The sequence below is a fragment of the Erpetoichthys calabaricus genome, chromosome 11, assembly GCF_900747795.2.
Source record: "Erpetoichthys calabaricus chromosome 11, fErpCal1.3, whole genome shotgun sequence".
NCBI classification, from domain to species: Eukaryota; Metazoa; Chordata; class Cladistia; order Polypteriformes; family Polypteridae; genus Erpetoichthys; species Erpetoichthys calabaricus.
The window spans coordinates 60,032,211-60,053,317 of record NC_041404.2 but is presented as its reverse complement, the minus strand read 5'-3'; the positions used below and the strand labels follow the sequence as shown (position 1 = coordinate 60,053,317).

At 43.6% G+C, this 21,107-nt stretch overlaps 3 protein-coding genes across 18 annotated transcripts in view; 1 reads left to right on the top strand and 2 right to left on the bottom strand.

Annotated features, from left to right (window-relative positions):
• LOC114660439 (serine protease inhibitor Kazal-type 1-like) overlaps positions 1–21,107 on the top strand; it is an 821,621-nt gene that overhangs the window by 223,003 nt on the left and 577,511 nt on the right. The gene's annotated exons all lie outside the window — the stretch shown is intronic.
• LOC114660438 (serine protease inhibitor Kazal-type 1-like) overlaps positions 1–21,107 on the bottom strand; it is a 565,538-nt gene that overhangs the window by 157,118 nt on the left and 387,313 nt on the right. For 3 of the 15 annotated variants that reach the window (XM_051934250.1, XM_051934260.1, XM_051934248.1), the window contains exon 1: positions 823–920. The exons of the other annotated variants lie outside the window; for them this stretch is intronic. In XM_051934250.1, coding sequence (XP_051790210.1) covers positions 823–874 — 52 coding nt within the window. In that variant the 5' untranslated portion in view covers positions 875–920. Of the gene's footprint in view, positions 1–822; positions 921–21,107 lie in introns of those variants that run through there. 15 annotated transcript variants of the gene reach the window in all.
• Positions 16,237–19,596, bottom strand: LOC114660442 (ovomucoid-like). The gene is made up of 3 exons (XM_028813145.2): positions 19,494–19,596; positions 19,306–19,415; positions 16,237–16,395 (listed from the first exon to the last, which is right to left on the bottom strand). The coding sequence occupies exons 1-3, from the start codon at positions 19,566–19,568 to the stop codon at positions 16,350–16,352; spliced, it is 231 nt and encodes a 76-aa protein (XP_028668978.2). The 5' UTR covers positions 19,569–19,596; the 3' UTR covers positions 16,237–16,349.

Below are 21,107 nucleotides of genomic sequence, written 5' to 3'. Positions count from 1 at the left end.
AGGTCCCTATACTCCTCCTGCCCACTCCTTATGCAGCCCACGATAGCAGTGTCGTCAGCGAACTTTTGCACGTGGCAGGACTCCGAGTTGTATTGGAAGTCCGATGTATATAGGCTGAACAGGACCGGAGAAAGTACAGTCCCTTGTGGCGCTCCTGTGTTGCTGACCACAATGTCAGACGTGCAGTTCCCAAGACGCACATACTGAGGTCTGTCTTTAAGATAGTCCACGATCCATGCCACCAGATATGAATCTACTCCCATCTCTGTCAGCTTGTCCCTAAGGAGCAGAGGTTGGATTTTATGTCTCTCTATATACTCTCTGTACTATATAGCACCTTTTATACCTCTTCATAATTTATATAAAACCCAGGTGGCGCAGTGGTAGTGCTGCTGCCCGCCATTAGGATATCAGAGTTCCCATCCCGTGTCCTCCCTGCATGCACTTTGCGTGTTCTCCCCATTGATATAAATCTTTACCTGACCACTCCACCTAATAAAAGAAGAGGGCTCTGTCTGACCACTCGTATTTTATTAAAATGGCTACCATTTTACAGTTTCTGCCAGGGGTGTGTAAAGTTATAAACACAACTCTACCTAAATTAAACATATTTAACCTGTTCATGTTAGAAAAAAAACATCATCAGTAACAAAACTCACAGGGAGAGAACACACAAAAATCCACATGAGTAGAAATCAGAACTAAAATTGAATTAATTCCCCTTAAACCTTCTTAAAGCCAATTTTCCTAATCATTTTAATTTTTTTCCCACCAAACTGGCGACTGTGGAAAAGACTTGAACCGAATAAGCAGGAGTCTCACCTGAGAGGCAAATGAAGGCGACGCACAGCAGCAGGAGGCGCATGGCAGACATCTCGACTCGTCTCGTTTGTGTGTGTGTGTGTCAGACTCAAACTGGCTGCCCAAAGCGCTTCTACCCTCAACTTATAAGGTGGCATATCAGGAAAATGAATTAAAAAACACCTTACAGGCATGAGCCTCCCAATTATGAAAATTCAAAACTATTTTAAATTTTGAAAAGCCTTGGAGATACACACGTCACATAGATAGATAGCTGGTGTGGCGTGTGCTACGTGGCCTGTGTGCTCCCTGATGTGACCCTTCATTCACAGTTTTTCGGGTGACTCCCCTCACTTGTGCCCCCCTAATCTATCAGCCCCCCTGTATTAATGACTTGGCTGATGCTCTATAACTTGTCACCATTCTCCCCCCTTCAGCCCCTCATGAACGCACAGCTGAGGCTCTTGTCTCCAGGACTGTCACTTTGCTGAATTGTCTGACCCTCGATACGCTCTTGACAGTCCATTGACGACCCTGCCAGGTGACAGACAGACATGTTGCTCCGTCACACTAAATCCTTCTCATGCCTGACGGTATCCCACTTGGCCTGTAAAAGACCCCCAGTAGCTGATCCTGGTTTAGCCTCAAACTGGACATCAGTAATGGGTGCTGACTGCTTTACTGATCTTCTCTCTTTCTGCCCAGCTTTGCTCTAATCAGTATTTGATGTCTTAATAACTCTTATTATCCTTATCTTTTTATGTTGTTGTATTTTTAAATGTACTTCATTGTCACCTGTCACTCATGTCAGGGTCAACACTTCTGCTAGCCCTACTCATTTCAGTTATGTTGCCTTATCATCGTCGGCCTTATGCTGGTGTTTAGTTCCCTGAATCTTTTCCTTAATGTAAAGTTTTCTTCTAATTGTTGTTATTGAGAACAAACAGGGTGGACTTGTGAATTCTGAATTTTTCACAGGCCCTTTTCCTGTGTTGTTCAAACAGACCCCAATAACTCCTCTCCTCAAGATGGCCCCTCTCAGCCCCTTTCAAGTCGCTCATCACAGGCCCGTGTCTCTCCTCTCCTTTCTCTGACCAAGTCTACTTGACTCTAATCAGTCGGCCTTCATGGACGGCCATTCCAGTGAGACGGCTCTGCTTACTGTTGTTGCTGTGAATGTCATCTCTGGTCATCCTGCCTGATCTCTCTTCTAACTCTGACATGATCAGCCACCAGGATTGACACCTGCATTCTGGGCAGATTCTGTGGTGTGTCCTGGGATGGAGAGATGGAGAGATACCAAGGGTGTGCCACACAAGTACAGGAGTGCCCCAAGGATCAATGCTGGGTCCTCTCCTCTCGTCACTAAACACCTCCTCACAAGGCCCTCTCATCCAGGTCTATGGTTTTCCCTATGTGGACGAAGGTTCGAGGCAAACAGCAGGCAGACAACAGATGCAGAGTAAAAAAAGCAATTTCTTTATTCTTGGTGAGCAGAGAGACCATTGCATGCCCCTGTCAGGTAGTGTCACTGACAGTTTCTAGTCACAGCCCCCCTTCCTCTTTTCAGCAGCGGGCTTTTATATCTTTTTTGTCACATACACACTTACTGCAAAGCTTATTTTATAGTTGCAGCTTCACAAGCAGCCCTCCCTTACTGGTGGGGTAACTTCTTCTTTTTAACTAAGACAGAGTGCATCTTCCTAAGGGCTGACTCACTTAATAACCTTTAACTTCCCCACATCACATACCTTAACAATCGTAATGCATTCATATGGTTAACACAAAGAACTGTTATACTTGCAAATAGATAGATAGATAGATAGATAGATAGATAGATAGATAGATAGATAGATAGATAGATAGATAGATAGATAGATAGATAGATAGATAGATAGATAGATAGATAGATGAAAGGCACTATATAATAGATAGATAGATAGATAGATAGATAGATAGATAGATAGATAGATAGATAGATAGATAGATAGATAGATAGATAGATAGATAGATAGATAGATAGATAGATGAAAGGCACTATATAATAGATAGATAGATAGATAGATAGATAGATAGATAGATAGATAGATAGATAGATAGATAGATAGATAGATAGATAGATAGATAGATAGATAGATAGATAGATGAAAGGCACTATAAAAAGATAGATAGATAGATAGATAGATAGATAGATAGATAGATAGATAGATAGATAGATAGATAGATAGATAGATAGATAGATAGATAGATAGATAGATAGATAGATAGATAGATGAAAGGCACTATATAGATAGATAGATAGATAGATAGATAGATAGATAGATAGATAGATAGATAGATAGATAGATAGATAGATAGATGAAAGGCACTATATAATAGATAGATAGATAGATAGATAGATAGATAGATAGATAGATAGATAGATAGATAGATAGATAGATAGATAGATACTTTATTAATCCCAAGGGGAAATTCACATACTCCAGCAGCACATTACTGATACAATAAATAATATTAAATTAAAGATTGATAATAATGCAGGTAAAAACAGACAATAACTTTGTATAATGTTAAATGTTAACGTTTACCCCCCCGGGTGGAATTGAAGAGTCGCATAGTTTGGGGGAGGAACGATCTCCTCAGTCTGTCAGTGGAGCAGGACAGTGACAGCAGTCTGTCGCTGACGCTGCTCCTTTGTCTAGAGATGACACCGTTTAGTGGATGCAGTGGATTTTCCATAATTGATAGGAGCCTGCTGAGCGCCCGTCGCTCTGCCACAGATGTCAAACTGTCCAGCTCCATGCCAAGAATAGAGCCTGCCTTCCTCACCAGTTTGTCCAGGCGTGAGGAGTCCCTCTTCTTTATGCTGCCTCCCCAGCACACCACCGTGTAGAAGAGGGCACTCGCCACAACTGTCTGATAGAACATCTGCAGCATCTTATTGCAGATGTTGAAGGACGCCAGCCTTCTAAGGAAGTATAGTCGGCTCTGTCCTTTCTTACACAGAGCATCAGTATTGGCAGTCCAGTCCAATTTATCATCCAGCTGCACTCCCAGATATTTATTGGTCTGCACCATCTGCACACAGTCACCTCTGATGATCACGGGGTCCATGAGGGGTCTGGGCCTCCTAAAATCCACCACCAGCTCCTTGGTTTTGCTGGTGTTCAGGTGTAGGTGGTTTGAGTCGCACCATTTAACAAAGTCATTGATTAGGTTCCTGTACTCCTCCTCCTGCCCACTCCTGATGCAGCCCACGATAGCAGTGTCATCAGCAAACTTTTGCACATGGCAGGACTCTGAGTTGTGTTGGAAGTCCGATGTATATAGGCTGAACAGGACCGGAGAAAGTACAGTCCCCTGTGGCGCTCCTGAGTTGCTGACCGCAATGTCAGATGTGCAGTTCCCAAGATGCACATACTGAGGTCTGTCTTTAAGATAGTCCACGATCCATGCCACCAGGTATGAATCTACTCCCATCTCTGTCAGCTTGTCCCTGAGGAGCAGAGGTTGGATTGTGTTGAAGTCGCTAGAGAAGTAATAATTCTTACAGCACCATTGCCTCTGTCCAAGTGAGACAGGGATCAATGTAGCATATAGATGATGGCATCCTCTGCTCCCACCTTCTCCTGATATGCAAACTGCAGAGGGTAGAGGGCGTGTTGAACCTGTGGCCTCAGGTAGTGAAGCAGCAGCCTCTCCATGGTCTTCATCACATGTGATGTCAGAGCAACAGGCCGGAAGTCATTCAGCTCACTAGGACGTGATACCTTTGGGACTGGGGTGATGCAAGATGTTTTCCAAAGCCTCGGGACTCTCCCCTGTTCCAGGCTCAGGTTGAAGATGCACAGACCTTCAGCAGTCGTGGCGATACTCCATCTGGACCTGCTGCTTTGCTGGCATGAAGTCTCCTCAGCTCTCTGCTCTCTTGCGCTGTTGTAATTATGGGTGTGGATGTCTCTCCTATGCTGGTATCAGCAGAAGGATGTGTGGAGGGTGCAGTACTCCGAGGTGAGAGTGAGAGTGGGTTAGGGTGGTCAAACCTGTTAAAGAAGTTGTTCATTTGGTTTGCTCTCTTCACGTCTCTCTCGATGGTGGCACCCCGCTTCGAGCTGCAGCCAGTGATGATCTTCATCCCATCCCACACTTCCTTCATGCTGTTATTCTGCAACTTCTGCTCCAGCTTTCTTCTGTACTGCTCCTTCGCTGCCCTGAGCTGGACTCGGAGTTCCTTATGCACGCGCTTGAGCTCATGCTGATCACCGTCTTTAAAAGCCCTTTCCTTCTGGTTCAAAAGGCCCTTGATGTCACTTGTAATCCATGGCTTATTGTTAGCATAGCAGCGTACAGTTCTTACTGGAACTACAATGTCCATTCAGAAGTTGATGTAGTCAGTAGTGCAGTCAACAACTTCCTCAATGTTCTCACTATGTGATCCCTGCAGGATACCCCAGTCTGTTGTTCCAAAACATTCTCTAAGAGCATTCTCTGCCTCCGGGGTCCACTTCCTGAATGAGCGTGTGGTTGTAGGTAGGACCCTCACTTTTGGTTTGTAGTGAGGCTGAAGCAGAACCAGGTTATGATCTGCTTTCACCTCAAACACCTGTCTGACCTTGAGATCCCCGCACTGCTCACCTGAAGGCCATTGTGGCCCACTGAGCGAGATTTGCTGTTCTCAACTTAACACACAGACCTGCAGGTGAAGGAGTTTGTAGTTCTGTCCACAGATGTCAGTCGCTGATATTAAATAAAGTCACACATCAATGATGTCAGCCATACTGAAAGTGACAGTCTTAAACCGATGTCACATTACTGCTCTTCACAGGGGATGTCACACTTGACAAGTGCAGATGCTGATCTCGTCACTTGAGGATATCAGATTATGTGACTAGAAATCACAGGGCTGTCACATTACACTGATGTTATATTGTATGACTTCAAGTCAGCGGGAATGTCAAAATTCACGACTGAAGTTGCTGATCTCGTCACCTGAGGATATCTGATCACATGACTAGTAATCACAGGGCAGGTCACATTACACCACTTCCAGTCATAGGGGCTGTCAGCTTTGACGACTGGTGTAGCTGATCTCATCATCCATTTTGAAAGACTAGAAACCCCAGGGCATGTCATATTAAGCCAATGTCACATCAGATGATATGCTTGAATGGGACGACCTGTTCACAAAATTGCACAAATTTGGGTTCGCCCAAACATATGTGCATGGTTCAATGTTATCTATCTATCTATCTATCTATCTATCTATCTATCTATCTATCTATCTATCTATCTATCTATCTATCTATCTATCTATCTATCTATCTATCTATCTATCTATCTATCTATCTATCTATCCATCCATCCATCCATCCATCCATCCATCCATCCATCCATCCATCGATAGATAGATAATGAAAGGCACTATTTAACAGATAGCTGGTGTGGCGTGTGCTACATGGCCTGTGTGCCCCCTGATGTGACTCTTCATTCTCAGTTTCTCAGGTGACTCCCCTCACTTGTGCCCCCTGCTATTCACTAATCTTTCAGCCCCCCGTATTAATGACTTGGCTGATGCTCTATAACTTGTTGCCATTCTCCCCCCTTCGGCCCCTCATGAACTCACAGCTGAGGCTCTTGTTTCCAGGACTGTCACTTTGTTGAATCGTCTGACCCTCGATACGCTCTTGACAGTCCAGTGAGGACCATGCCAGGTGACAGACAGACATGTTGCTCCCCCACACTTCTCATGCCTGACAGTATCACATTTGGCCTGTAAAAGACCCCCAGTAGCTGATCCTGGTTTAGCCCCAGACTGGACATCAGTAATGGATGCTGACTGCTTTACTGATCTTCTCTCTTTCTGCCCAGCTTTGCTCTAATCAGTATTTGATGTCTTAATAACTCTTATTATCATCCTCTTATTATGTTGTTGTATTGTTAAATGTACTTTATTGTCACCTGTCACTCATGTCAGGGTCAACACTTCTGCTCATCCTTCTGATTTCAGTTATGTTGCCTTGTCATCAGACAGCCTTATGCTGGTGTTTATTTCCCTAAATCTTTTCCTTAATGTAAAGTTTTGTTCTAATTATTGTTATTGAGAACAAAAAGGGTGAACTTGTGAATTCTGAATTTTTCACAGGCCCTTTTCCTGTGTTGTTCAAACGGACCCCAATAACTCCTCTCCTCAAGAGGCCCATCTCAGCCCCTCTCAAGTTTCTCATCACAGGCCTATGTCTCTCCTCTCCTGTTTCTAACCAAGTTTGCTTGACTCTAATCAGTCGGCCTTCATGGATGGCCATTCCAGTGAGACGGCTCTACTTACAGTTGTTCCTGTGAATGTCATCTCTGCTTGTCCTGCCTGATCTCTCCTCTACCTCTGACATGATCAGCCACCAGGTTTGAGTCCTGCCTCCTGGGCAGATTCTGTGGTGTGTCCTGGCATGGAGAGATGGACAGATGCCAAGGGTGTGCCACACAAGCACAGGAGTGCCCAAGGATCAATGCTGGGTCCTCTCCTCTCGTCACTAAACACCTCCTCACAAGGCCCCAGAGAACCACATGGTATCAACTGGAATCTCTGCACGTCTCCCTGATGTTGCAACCTGGATGGAAGAACACCATCTGCAGCTCAGCCTTGCAAAGATGGCCCATCTTGTTATCCGAGCTCCTCAGTCTGTTCCCTGTCAGCTTGGCTCACTACCACTGTCACCTGCCAAGTTGATATGTCACCTGAGTGTCACGACTGATGACCAACTGTCCTTCAAGGACCACTTTACTATGGTCTGTCAGATTTACTCTGTAGAATATCCACAAGATCAGACCATATGTGACAGAGTATTCAGCACAACTCCTGGTCCAGGCATTGGTCTTGTCACATCTGGACTATTGTGACCTCTCTGCTGGCAGGAGTACCATCATGTGTCACCAAGTCACTGCAGATGTTTTAAAATGCAGCAAGATGTCTGGTGTTCAGCCATCTGAGGTGGGCACAGGTCACTCCTCTCATCAACTCACTACACTGGCGTCACGTAGAGTGACATATTAAGTTCATATCCTTGGTGCTCATCTACAGAGTAGTCAGTGGCTCAGCACCTATGTGTGTGAAGACACATGTGAGGTCCTCCGGTCCTTATCGACCACTCTGGACTGCTGTTGAATGGCCACCTCTGCCTGGCACTAAATCTCAATCCCGACTCTTGTCATGTGAAGCTCCTGGCTGGTGGAACAAACTGCCCACCTCCATCCAAACTGCTGACTTCCCCGACGTGTTGAAGAAGCCTCTGAACACTCTTGTCTGGTGAGTTTCTATCTAACTGATTATGGCTTTGTCAGGTTTTGTCACATTGGACTCGTAACTCCATGACATTTTGTTTCATACTCTTCTCTTGTGATGCTCAGTTTTGTACCCTTGTCCTGTCACATTTCATGATGTCTCCTCAGTTATGTTGAACTCTTTTGTAAGTTGCTTTGGACTAAAGCGTCTGCAAAGCACATCAATATAAATGTGAATGTCGCTTACACCATTAGTGAGCATTTTATGAAGTGTAATCAACATCTGCACGTCAGTCACTGCCTTTGCTGAAGGTCATGATGACTCCACGTGTCTTCATCCTGAGAGCAGCTTTGTGACTTTCTCGTTGTCCACATCTTTCTAAATTCTTACATTCTGGATACTTCTGGATAAAAGTCAAACAATAAGTCAGCTGTGATGTCTCAATTTGTGACTTTATGGTTTCATATAGCGCCTTTCAAGGTCGAGTGGAACCCTAATTTGCTGTTCCAATACAATTGAAGTTTTTGGATATTTTCTACCAAGTCAGCATTGGCAGGTGGAGTGACTCTTAGGACTGACTCACTGATGTTATAGACCACCTTCCATAGTGAAGACCACCTCAAGGTAGTTTACAAATGCAGTTTGGACGTGTGACATTTAGCAGGACTCACAAAGCATCACACAAGGAGTTGGTGAGGTGGAAATGCGACTTGTAAATCTGTGATTTTATATAGCGCCTTTCATAGTGATAACAATGTCACACTGTAGACATCTTACTCTCTAACTCACTTTTTCCTGAACAGGGTCACAGGGGGTCTGATGGAGTCTTTCCCAAATAGCATAGGGGGCAAGGCAGGGAACAAACTCTGGACAAGGCACCAGTCCATTGCAGGGCAAACACACACACACCTCACCCGTACAATAGGGACAATTTAGAATTGCCAGTTCACCAATCCTGCGTGTCTTTGGACTGTGGGAAAAAGAAACCCATACAGGCACGGGGAGACCACCCAAACTCCACGCAGGGAGGACCCTGGACTCAAACCTGGGTCTCCTCACTACGAGGCAGCAGCACTACCACTGCGCCACCGTGCTACCCACTGTGAACGTCTTCCTCCACTTCCTCAGTCTGAACCCTTGCAGGTCACTCATTCAAAGTCACAGGGTGAGTCAGCGGTGGGATTTGCATTTGATACCAGAAAGTCCGCATCCTGAGAGCTCAGACTTAAACTCATTAAATCATCAACATTTACATTTATTAAGAGGTTGGCACTTTTATCCAACTCACAACTCAGTTGTACCAAACTGTTTGCATATTTCTAAAATGTGAGCCCTGGCAGGTAAACTGACTCATTGACCGTGCTGTGAAAATGTATTTGCCCCCTTTCTATTATCCTCTGCTTTCATATATTTTACACAATTAATGGCTATGAATGGAATTGAAGATACGCCACTGCCATCGCAGACTCGAGCTTCAGCCCGTCTCAACTGCCTTTCAGATGAGTTGTGAACTTGAGAGACATCACAGGGTGAGCACAGAGCATCTAAAGGGTACCTGACATCTACAACATCTGTGAGGCTACGAGACTTTGAGAAACAGTAAGTGCGATACAGTGGCATGCAAAAGTGTGGGCCCCCTGTGATATCCCGTGTAGTGAGAAGTGGCCCCAGCCTACACTCTGGACATCTGATAGTTTATGAACTGAATAGGATCAGTGGAGAGATGAGACACAAACAAAAATTGAAGGGTGAATGGTGCAAATTTATTTACAAGAGTGCTGCACAACCAAAAATGCAGAAGTGTGAGGTGGGCTTTGAGACTCAGTCCTTCAGCACTGACACTTCTTCAGAAATAAATAAAAACAAAACAAAAGTAAAATAAATATGCTGTATTTACAAAAACAGTGCACTCCTACAAAAACTACACACACACTCCAATAATGAAGGTTGTCTTCTTTAATCTCTGGCTCAAGAAGCTCCTCTAACAGGAAAGAAAAAAATGCACAAGAACAATAACAAGTGTGTATAGTGTATCCGGAAAGTATTCACAGCGCATCACTTTTTCCAGATTTTGTTATGTTACATCCTTATTCCACAATGGATTAAATTCATTTTTTTCTTCAGAATTCTACACACAACACCCCATAATGACAACGTGAAATGACCACATCCTGACACTGAGGGTTCTCATGGAGCACAAACTCGAATATTGGCAGAGATTCTTTGCAGCCTTTGTCAATTTTCATAAAGTGTTCGACTCAGTTGATCGAGCTGCCCTGTGGGACATCCTGAGACTTGGTGGGATAAGAGCGTGATCTTTCACATGGCACAAGCGACACAGGCAGCATTAGCAGTAGCTTGTAGGCAACCCCAATGCTCTTGTAGGCATCGGTTAAGAGGTTCAACCGAAGTAGCAGCAGAGAGGACCATCTTTACAAGACTTGCAAGTTGACACAGTTGTCCCATCTTGTTCACGGTCACTGTCATTGTCATGAAGGGGGACACAGAAAGGAGACGACATTACCCACCTACCCTAAAATGGACCCATTTCATGGTCCGCTGTACTACTTTGACACAAACGGGAGCATTCGGGATGTCATTTGATGCAGACGATGCTTTGAAATTGGCCAGATATTGTTGTGACGATAATTTAATGTTAAAGATAAATTGAAAACTTGGTATGGCTAATCGAAGGGATTAAAACTGATAGGATTAGTCAAATATCATTGTTACGTTCAAGGTCGACTCCCCTCCAGTGGCGTAGCCAGCTTGCTGAAGACCCCCTGTGCAGCGCCCTGAGGTGTGCCCCTGCTGTCTAGCATAACTCTTAGTGATTTCTTCACAACTAGATCCTAGGGGCCAGCTGGGCAGTGGCGTCCAGGACCGCGTCACTATCAGATCACACGCTGGTGACAAGCTCTCCAAATGGAATTTGTGATAAGTTTTTTAATCACTTTATTACAGCAGCTCTAAGTTAGCTAAAATAAAATATAAATTGTGGGAATGGAATGTGGGAGGTGTGTATGGGTAGTAGTACTCGTACATAAACATATTTAAGATGTGGACCTGCTTATTTTTCCAAGACAACTTTGTGAAGGAAGATGATTAAAATGTAATGTAAGCTAGAAAGTAGAAACTGTTCTGTGCTATAAAATAAAGCCATTTCGATTTGTAACAAATTTAAACAACAACACCAGCTGACAGTTCTGAGAAAATGGACATCATAAAGTGAGGTGTCAATGGTTTCAAGAAATCTGCCATGTCGCTAGTAGATTGCTTGTCATATTTATTGCTTGTTTGTCTTTAGTAATTTCTCCATTTTAACGGTTTCATCAGACAGCACCTGATCTGAAGCCGTTGTATCACTACTTCCAGACTCCGTACCTGCGACCATTTCACTCTCTGCACTGCCTGCATAACCTGCTTGCGGCCGCTGCGACGATTACCAGTTACCATCGCTGGTCCTTGTTCAGTTTTGAGAGAGGTAGAAATCTCGGTAAGCTTAGCGTTTTTCAATTCCCGTTGCAGGCGTACCTTACGTTTAGCGGCACCACTCTTCTAATGTTTGGCAGATCCGCTGCTACTGGCCGACATGGCGTCGTATGACGAGAGTATAAAAAGCGTCAAATTGTTCAAATTTTTGCCATCTGCCGACTAATGGGAACCATAACTTAACAACAGAATTGCTATGATTTACTGTTTATGCGTTCGAACTTCGAAAACTGTTGACATCAAATCAAAGTACAAAAGTAACGATTATTTATGATATAATGTATTGTCACACACGTGCGCATGGGGAACAGCTGAAGGGCCTAGTCACTTGTAGTTCTACGCCAAGCCAGGGGGCGGCGGAGTGTGCTGACTAGACCTTTCCCGGGAAATCCCGCCTCTTGCCGGCCCCAAGGATGACGTCACTTCCGACCACGAGGACGCCACTCCCAGTTCCTGCTACGATGACGTAATTTCCTTCCAGGCCTTTAAAACCGCCACCTTGCCTCACTACAGGCAGTTCTGTTGTGGACTCTGAACCATTCACATCTTGTATAAAAACAAGCAATTTTGCAGCCGAGCATATTATGCGGGTGGCTGCCCCAAACCTTTGTGATGTCTCTGACTCATTCTTCTGACAGTGGCATAGCCGGCAGGATGCAGCTTTCCCAGAAGAAACCGGGAAGGAACCTTAAAAGTACTCAGGTAGGAGAGTACCGGGGCCGGGTTTCCAGGTGGGTGGCGTGCTCAGCGGTCCTGAGTGGCATGGTTCAGGCTTCACTCCCACCAAGGGATAATGAGCCCCTATCCTACACAGGGAGAATGTGGAGGAGACCCACCGACGTGGGCTGGTCCCTGGGGAGATAACGAAAAGGATTTACTATGTTCTCTCAGAGGAAATGACTGGGCCACCCATTGGGACCAAGGTCCTAGAGACATATGGGCTATCCCCAGACCAGTAGGTAAAAATTTGTGATGTCTCTGACTCATTCTTCTGACAGTATATATTTACACTATTCATGTGACATCCTTCAAAACGTCTTCCGTTCACACCAAACATTTGGGAATGTGCACTTCTCTGTAAGATGGGCGGACATGTTGTGGCACCGAGCATCCGAACTCCCGCAGTCTAAATTCATGTAAACTGAAGGCCTCACGAATACGTCATATCATCATGGATTGGATTGGACTGGCCTGGTGATGGTGCAAACATGGCGTTGAAACAGTGAATTATTAACGCAATGCACCGTGCAAGTGATTTAAGTTATTCAATTTTTTAAAAAATCTTTACAGCCCTGTGTGCCCCCTATGCTCTTAGGCCCTTGTGCTTTGCAACATTTAAGTAATCATTTTGAGGCAATGTTTCCTTAAGAGGGATTATCCATCCATCCATTTTCCAACCCGCTGAATCCGAACACAGGGTCACGGGGGTGTGCTGGAGCCAATCCCAGCCAACATGGGGCACAAGGCAGGAAACAATCCCAGGCAGGGTGCCAACCCACTGCAGTAAGAGGGATTAGCTCTCTGGAAATGTGTTCTTTTGAATTGCGGCGTTTTAATTAACCTGAATTTAAATAATTATAAATAAAAAAAGGTATTATCCCCACCCATCATGTAATATGATGGTTACAAAATTACATGAGAAGTACAAAGGATAATCTAGCTCTTTACTGATGGGTTCACACGGTATTACAGACGGGAAGCTTATGACAGACTATCCAGCAATGTGGGGGTCTTGATCAATGCAATCTGCCATCTTTCGTCGCCACACTGAAAGGATTTTCACCGGGTGGAAGACATAATCTTACGCCCGGCAGCTTCAAAGTGATCCTTATATTCTGGTTGCTCCTTCGCTGGATCCAAACAAGGACAAGAAAGGACTCAAACCCCAGCTTCAAAAATACCGGAATAGCACAATGCCTACATACAGTTCTCATTCCCCCAACACGGAAAGAGGATAGTGTGCTGACAGAAGACAGTAATATACTAGTCTGTCTTTAGGCTGACTATTCAGTTCTCCAGTTGTCTTGATGCTGAGCCCCTGTGTACCATACTTGGTCTGCCTGTATGAATGAGTCCATAACAGTGGGCATGCTAAAGGTATGCTAGAAAAAATTGAGGAAATAATATAGGGAAATGTGAGAAGTTTTGAAAATAAATTTAGAGCACTTGATGCTCAGCTTGAAGACGTTAAGCAAATGTTCAGGACTGGTATTGAAATAGTTGAATAGGCGTCCTCTGGTGACAATAAAGCAAAAGCTACCAAATCTGAAAGCAAAGAGCTTGGAGACAGACAGACTAGCTGTGCTGGAAGAAATGATATCAGAACTGAAGGTCTCCCAGAAAAAAGGGAAAGTCCAAACCCAGTGAAATTCATCGCTGAACTGTTCTCTCAAACGATTGGAGAGGACATCAAATCAGACGCTGAGACAGCAGCAGCTTACCGTATGCGTGGATCGAATGCATCAAAACCTAGAGGCCTCGTTGTACTTCAAATGAATCTGATGTCGCGTCTCAGAATGAAACAAGAGAATATATTTGAAAATAACCGCATTTGTATTTTCCATGATTTTTCACCTTCAACAGCAGCCAAACGTGCAGCATTTTAAACAGCGCCAACACAAAGCCGAAATCAGATACAGCCTCTTGTATCCTGCTAAATTAAGAGTGGATATTCAAGGCAAGTTCTACATTTTTACTTCTCTGGATGAAGCAGAAAAAGAGCTAGCACTCCAGGTGTCCCCGGAAGGTTCTTCCTCCACCTACTGAGGTGTGGCAGAAGTGCAGGTGTCCTGGGCTCCACGACGCTCGGGGCGCCTCCTGGTGGCGGCCACAGCCCCCAATGGGTTTGAGCCTCCTGGCTCCATCCCCATGGTCCCTTCTTTATCCAGGGCGGTAGTCTTCTCGTGGCCCGGGGAACAAATAAACCATCTCCCGGTCCTTCCGGTCCGCCTCCTGCCACAATATATATATATATATATATATATATATATATATATATATATATATATATATGGTTGAAATAGTTTACTGTCAAATAATGCAGAGTATGCAACACGTGTTTCGCCCTAATTCTGGGCTCATCAGGCGTACACACTCACTGCACTCCCTTACGGGAATTGAATCTCGGACGTCAGTGCTAGAGGCGAAGCCCCTAACGTTGCGCCACGGCGTGTGGTTCATTCATTTGATAGCATGTAGATTGGGGTAATTACATTCACGGCATTCGTAGTCTGAATCACAATCTGATTGTATGGGTGGTTACCTACCAGGTAACGCTTGTGGTTGGTCAGCAAGGCGGCTAACATCCGAGGGCACGTGGTGGATGTTAGCCGACTTGCTGACCAACCACAAGCGTTACCTGGTAGGTAACCACCCATACAATCAGATTGTGATTCAGACTACGAATGCCGTGATATATATATATATATATATATATATATATATATATATATATATATATATATATATAAATATATATATATATGTGTGTGTGTGTCTATATGTGAATGTTTATATCTATATATGTATATATATATGTAAATATATTTAACTGTCTCTTTTATCCTTTTTTCTACAGCACTTTGCCTCAGTTTTAGCTGTTGTAAATGTGCTTTTTAAATAAAGTTTGACTTGACTTGACTACAACTCCCAGCCTGCCTTGCAGGTCTCCATATGGGAGTACCCCCAGTGGGATGCTGCCATCATGTGCACTGGCGACAGGGAGGTAGACATAACTACCAGCATCAGCCACAGTGTATCCTTTCCAGCAGGCCTCCCACCCAGACAAGGAACTGGGAGCCATGCTGGTCAGGACGCTGGACCAGCCTTGTCTTTCCATTAAAGCCCCCTTTCACGTTTTGCACTCTTTATTGTGTTGTAAATGTACTTTTCAAGGATTAATGTGCCATTCTTATCCTCCAGTCTACACTCAAAAAAACCCATAATGGCAAAGTGACAACTTGTTTCCCGAAGGGTATGCAAATTTATTCAAAATCAAAAATGATAAGGTGGCACATTCAGCCACCAAATGTGACACTCTGTGAGCTTAGTGAGTCACTGCACTTGTCATGGCTTGCAGTAGACAGAAATGGGACAAAATCAGGTGTTCATGATGAAAGGCACTATATAAAATCATAAGGTCACAAATTCAAAGCCTGCTAGACCTCACAGTACAGAAATGTAGTTACAACTGGTGTTCACAAAAGAAAGGTGCTATATAAAGTCACAAAGTGTCATATTCAGCCATTAAAAGAGTGACTCCCAATGAACTGAAGAAGTTGTTGGAACAGCCAACCCTCAGAGTATTGAAATATGAAAACAGCTGCTGCTCATGATGAAAGGCGCTATATACAATCATAAGGCACTAAACTTCACCAACGACATCCTTTGTCATCCAGGGAGCCACCCTGCCTGTTAGACCACCTAGTGGACAACATGAAGTTCGCAATAGAAAGACACTGTGCAGAAAAGTCACTTATGAAATCCTCCTGTGGCAGGCGCAGCATACAGCAGTGCCACCAGAAGGCGCCGTCACACCTGCCAGGCCTTACATTGTGGAAATCAGGAAAGAACTGTGGTATGCAGTCATGATTTGGAGGTCACTTTGGATGAATATGAGAGAAACACACAATCAAGATGAGGCAGAGATCAGATTTCATGCTAGAACGATAAGTTTATTTCAGATTTAAAAGGATGCAGGGGTCAGCAGAGGGGCAAAGGGGGCTTGTGAAGTGCACAGTAAAGTGAAGATCAACAAAGACCCAGGGGTTCCATCATGGATTCAACAAGCTCCATTTCTTGCAACGTACAGCGGAGTAAATGAAAGTCTGTAAAGGAAAGACATATGAATTAAATAAAATAATTAAAACAATGAGCCAAGATGTCCACTCTGTGATGCTTCCTTCATTCCACTCACAGGAGACTTTAAGAGCCATGCTCAGCTCCACCTGCACGCCTGAGGCAGGTATGGGACGGCAACACCTGTGGTGGTCCTGGATCAGGTGACCACTGCCCACTCAGTGCGACAGCTTAGTTAATAAAAGGAGCACATAGCATACAGGGAGTCAATATATAGAATATTATGGGATATCTGAACTTTTTGTATCTTATTATGTCCAAAAAGTGCTGGCTGACGCTGCACACTCATGATGAACGAGAATAGAAGTGACTAATAATTATTAAAAACTTCAGATGACCCCAAACACACTTGGCATGCCGGACCACCATTTCAATTACATGACCTGCCTGTGATCTGAGTGTAAAAAAAAGGAAGGCCATGTGTCCTGACTGCAAGCTGCTTCACTACACACCGTAAAAAGGATGCTATATAAAAGTCCTAAACCTGCCTATTCACTCGCAGTCACAGATCTTCTGACCGTTGTCTGTGACACTTTGTGTAAATATGGAAGCAACTGATAGGAGACTCAAGATGGTCTGACTAATAGAAAAGTTAGGTGGGGAACAGAAAAAGAAGGTTAGGAAAAAGAAGAGCAGGGGTTCAAACTGGAGAAAAAGAATAAATTATTAAAATACCACAGTCATCCTCAGAAATGTGAAGGCCAGCTGCTCTTGTGTGACGTGTGATGTGACAAGTACAGAGTTCAGTGACAATGTGACACGTGTGTGCCAATCAACAGGCACTCTGAGGAGCCCTCATTACTGAGTTGAATTTCCTGAACTCTAAACTTTTATCTTCTTCACCTAAAACACCTGCCTGACCTCAAGACCTCCGCACTGCTCACCTGAAGGCCGTTGTGGCCCACTGAGCGAGATTTGCTTCTCTCTTGAGGCTCTCAGCTCAACTTAACACACAGACCTGCAGGTGACGGCATTTGCAGTTTTGTTCAGAGATGTCAGTCACTGATTTTGAACAAAGTCACACACCGATGATGTCAGCCACACTGAAGGTGACAGTCTTAAACCGATGTCACATTAGTGCTCTTCAGAGAGGATGTCACACTTGACAAGTGCAGGTGCTGATCTCGTTACCTGAGGATATCGGATTACATGACTAGAAATCACAGGGCTGTCACATCACACTGATGTTACATTACATGACTTTAAGTCAGCGGGAATGTCAGAATTAACAACTCCAGTTGCTGATCTCATCACCTGAGGATATCTGATCACATGACTAGTAATCACAGGGCAGGTCACATTACATCACTTCTAGTCAGAGGAGGTGTCACCCTTGACGACTGGTGTTGCTGATCTCATCTCCTGAGTACACCATTTTGAAAGACTAGAAACCCCAGAGCATGTCATATTAAGCCAATGTCACATTAGACGATATGCTTGAATGGGACGACCTGTTCACCACATTGCACAAATTTGGGTTTGGCCAAACATATGTGCATGGATCAAATTACTTTATGGTAGTCTAGAAGCCTCAGTTCGTATTCATAACATTATTTCAGATAACTTCAAACTAGAATGCTGTCCTCGACAAGGATGCCCCTTATCACCTTTGCTCGTTGCAATAGCCATTGAACCACTGGCTGTTTACTTTTAAAATGCATCAGAGATGAAGGGGATTCTCAGAAAATATCAAAATATGCAGATGATATGGTACTGTATGTATTGCATCCACAACAATCTGTGCCAGCAGTCCTAAAAGCATTAGCATATATTCAAAAGATATCTGCACTTAAAATCCATTTGAATAAAAGTGTCATGCCTGAATGGGTTTCCTCCGGGTGCTCCAGTTTCCTCCCACAATCCAAAGACATGCAGGTTAGGTGCATTGGCGATCCTAAATTGTCCCTAGTGTGTGCTTGGTGTGTAGGTGTGTGTGCCCTGAGGTGGGCTGGTGCCCTGCCTGGGGTTTGTTTCCTGCCTTGCGCCATGTGTTGGCTAAGAACTGGCTCCATCAGACCCGTGTGACCCTGTAGTTAGGATATAGTGGGTTGGATAATGGATGGATGGATATAAGTGTGCTTAATCCAGTGAAATCTCTAGCACATAATTTTGTACTGCACACCTTCCCATTTATCTAAGTAGATCAGTTTAAATATTGATGTGTGAATATTACAAGTAAATATAAAGCTCTTTTTCAATTAAATTTTGCTGTCTGCATGGAAAAAATGTAACAAGATGTGACTTTCCTTTCTTGATTTTCCTCTTGGTATGTAAAACATGAGACATCAGACAGACAAGTCTCTCTTCTCTATGCAGGGTCCAAAACTCTTGTGTTCCTTTTTGCTCGTCACAGCATTCACTGGGTTGTACTTCCTGCTTGGCACTCATTGGCTGTCAGTGTTACTGCACACAGGCTCCGCCCCTACAATTTAAGGCAATGTAACCTGTTGGAGGCCACGAGTCATGATTGGGTTTGACTGAGAAAGCTGGAGATGTGAGACAACATGACTGCTAATCACAGGACAGCAGTGTGACGGACCCCTGACTCAATGACATTATGTAAATGAAGTCTATGACTGAAAATAGCTGGAAAAGTCTTGTAATGGGACATGTCTTTAAAATGACAAGTTCAGGTGACAAGATCGCTAACAGCAGTGGCCACTTTGACACTCCCTTCTAGTTTGAAATCATGTGATCTGATAACATCAAGCCTCCTCTGACCTCACCCTCCCAAAATTGCCCGTAAAAGGGGTCTCTCACAGACAGAAAGTTCTTCATGCTGGTGCAGACTTCTTAAGTCCCCTCTGTTGATTCTGTCATAGGTTCAAATTAGCTGTCTAAACGTCAAATTTTGAACACTCAAAGCCCTTGTTACTCACCGTTTCAAACTACAGAATGTGCAGATGTTGCCGTAGGTACGGCCATCATTGCCACACACTGGGTTGTTGAGAATATCGCAGCGAATATTTCTGATGTCTTGACAGTTGGGCTACAGAAATGGAAAGTAGAAGGTCAGGTAGACGTAAGCAGCTGGGCGCTGAAGGAGAAAACCTGAGGAGACCCTTACCTGTGGAGGGAGGTCTGCCCCACTTGTCAAGTCTGTGGAGGAAAACAGGGTGAAACCCATCATTGAAAACTCCATGAAACATCTAAAAAATGTAAATCTTCATCCAATGCCAGAAATAAACATTTAGGAGGACTTAATAGTAAGAATCTGTCATCACATCAGACATTACATTACACAAAAAACATCCGTCAATGCCATTGTCACATACAGCATGTGCTGCTCTGATGGGCTATGAAGGCACAAACTCCTCAGTTGGCTCCTATCCTACAACCCTTGTGTGATCCCAAGGGGCCGACATTCCCTCCTGGAGATCACGTTAAGGAAACACAGAAACAGCTGAGCAGGTGGACAAAGCGGCCATCAAAATGAAAAGGCAAGGAAGGGCAACAACATCAGTGGCATGGAGGGGCAGTGGGCATCACTGCTGCCTCAAAGACGTCACTTCCAGAGCTTGAACCCCACGCCGGATCATCATCTGTATGGAGTCTGCATGGGTTTGTCATCAGGCTTTCCTTCCACATGTCAAAGATGAGTTTATATTGATAGTGGACATCTCTAAAGTGGACCTGTGTGTGTGTGTGTGAAAATGTACTCTACTATCTATCTATCTATCTATCTATCTATCTATCTATCTATCTATCTATCTATCTATCTATCTATCTATCTATCTATCTATCGTATAGTGCCTTTCACATCTATCTATCTATCTATCTATCTATCTATCTATCTATCTATCTATCTATCTATCTATCTATCTATCTATCTATCTATCTATCTATCTATCTATCTATCTATTATATAGTGCCTTTCACATCTATCTATCTATCTATCTATCTATCTATCTATCTATCTATCTATCTATCTATCTATCTATCTATCTATCTATCTATCTATCTATTTATTATAGAGTGCCTTTCATTCTATCTATCTATCTATCTATCTATCTATCTATCTATCTATCTATCTATCTATCTATCTATCTATCTATCTATCTATCTATCTATCTATCTATCTATCTATCTATCTATCTATCTATCTATCTATCTATCTTTAATATAATGCCTTTCAATAGCTATCTGTCCTATAAACCCCTTCATGTTTATCTATATACTCTCTGTATTATATAGCACCTTTTATACCTCTTCATAATTTATATAAAACATGGCGGTGCTGTGGTAGTGCTGCCACCTGCCATTCGGATATCAGAGTTCCCATCCCGTGTCCTCCCTGCATGCACTTTGCATGTTCTCCCCATTGATATAAATCTTTACCTGACCACTCCTTCTAATAAAAGAAGAGGGCTTTGTCTGACCACTCGTATTTTAATAAAATGGCTAACATTTTACAGTTTCTGCCAGGGGTGTGTAAAGTTATAAACACAACTCTACCTAAATTAAACATATTTAACCTGTTCATTTTAGAAAAAAAACAGATCATCAGTATCAAAACTCACAGGGAGAGAACACACAAAACCAACACGAATAGAAATCAGAACTAAAATTGAACAAAATCGAATTTATTCCCCTTAAACCTTCTTAAAGCCAATTTTTCTAATCATTTTTATTTTGTTCCCACCAAACTGACTACTGTGGGAAAGACGCAAACCGAAAAATT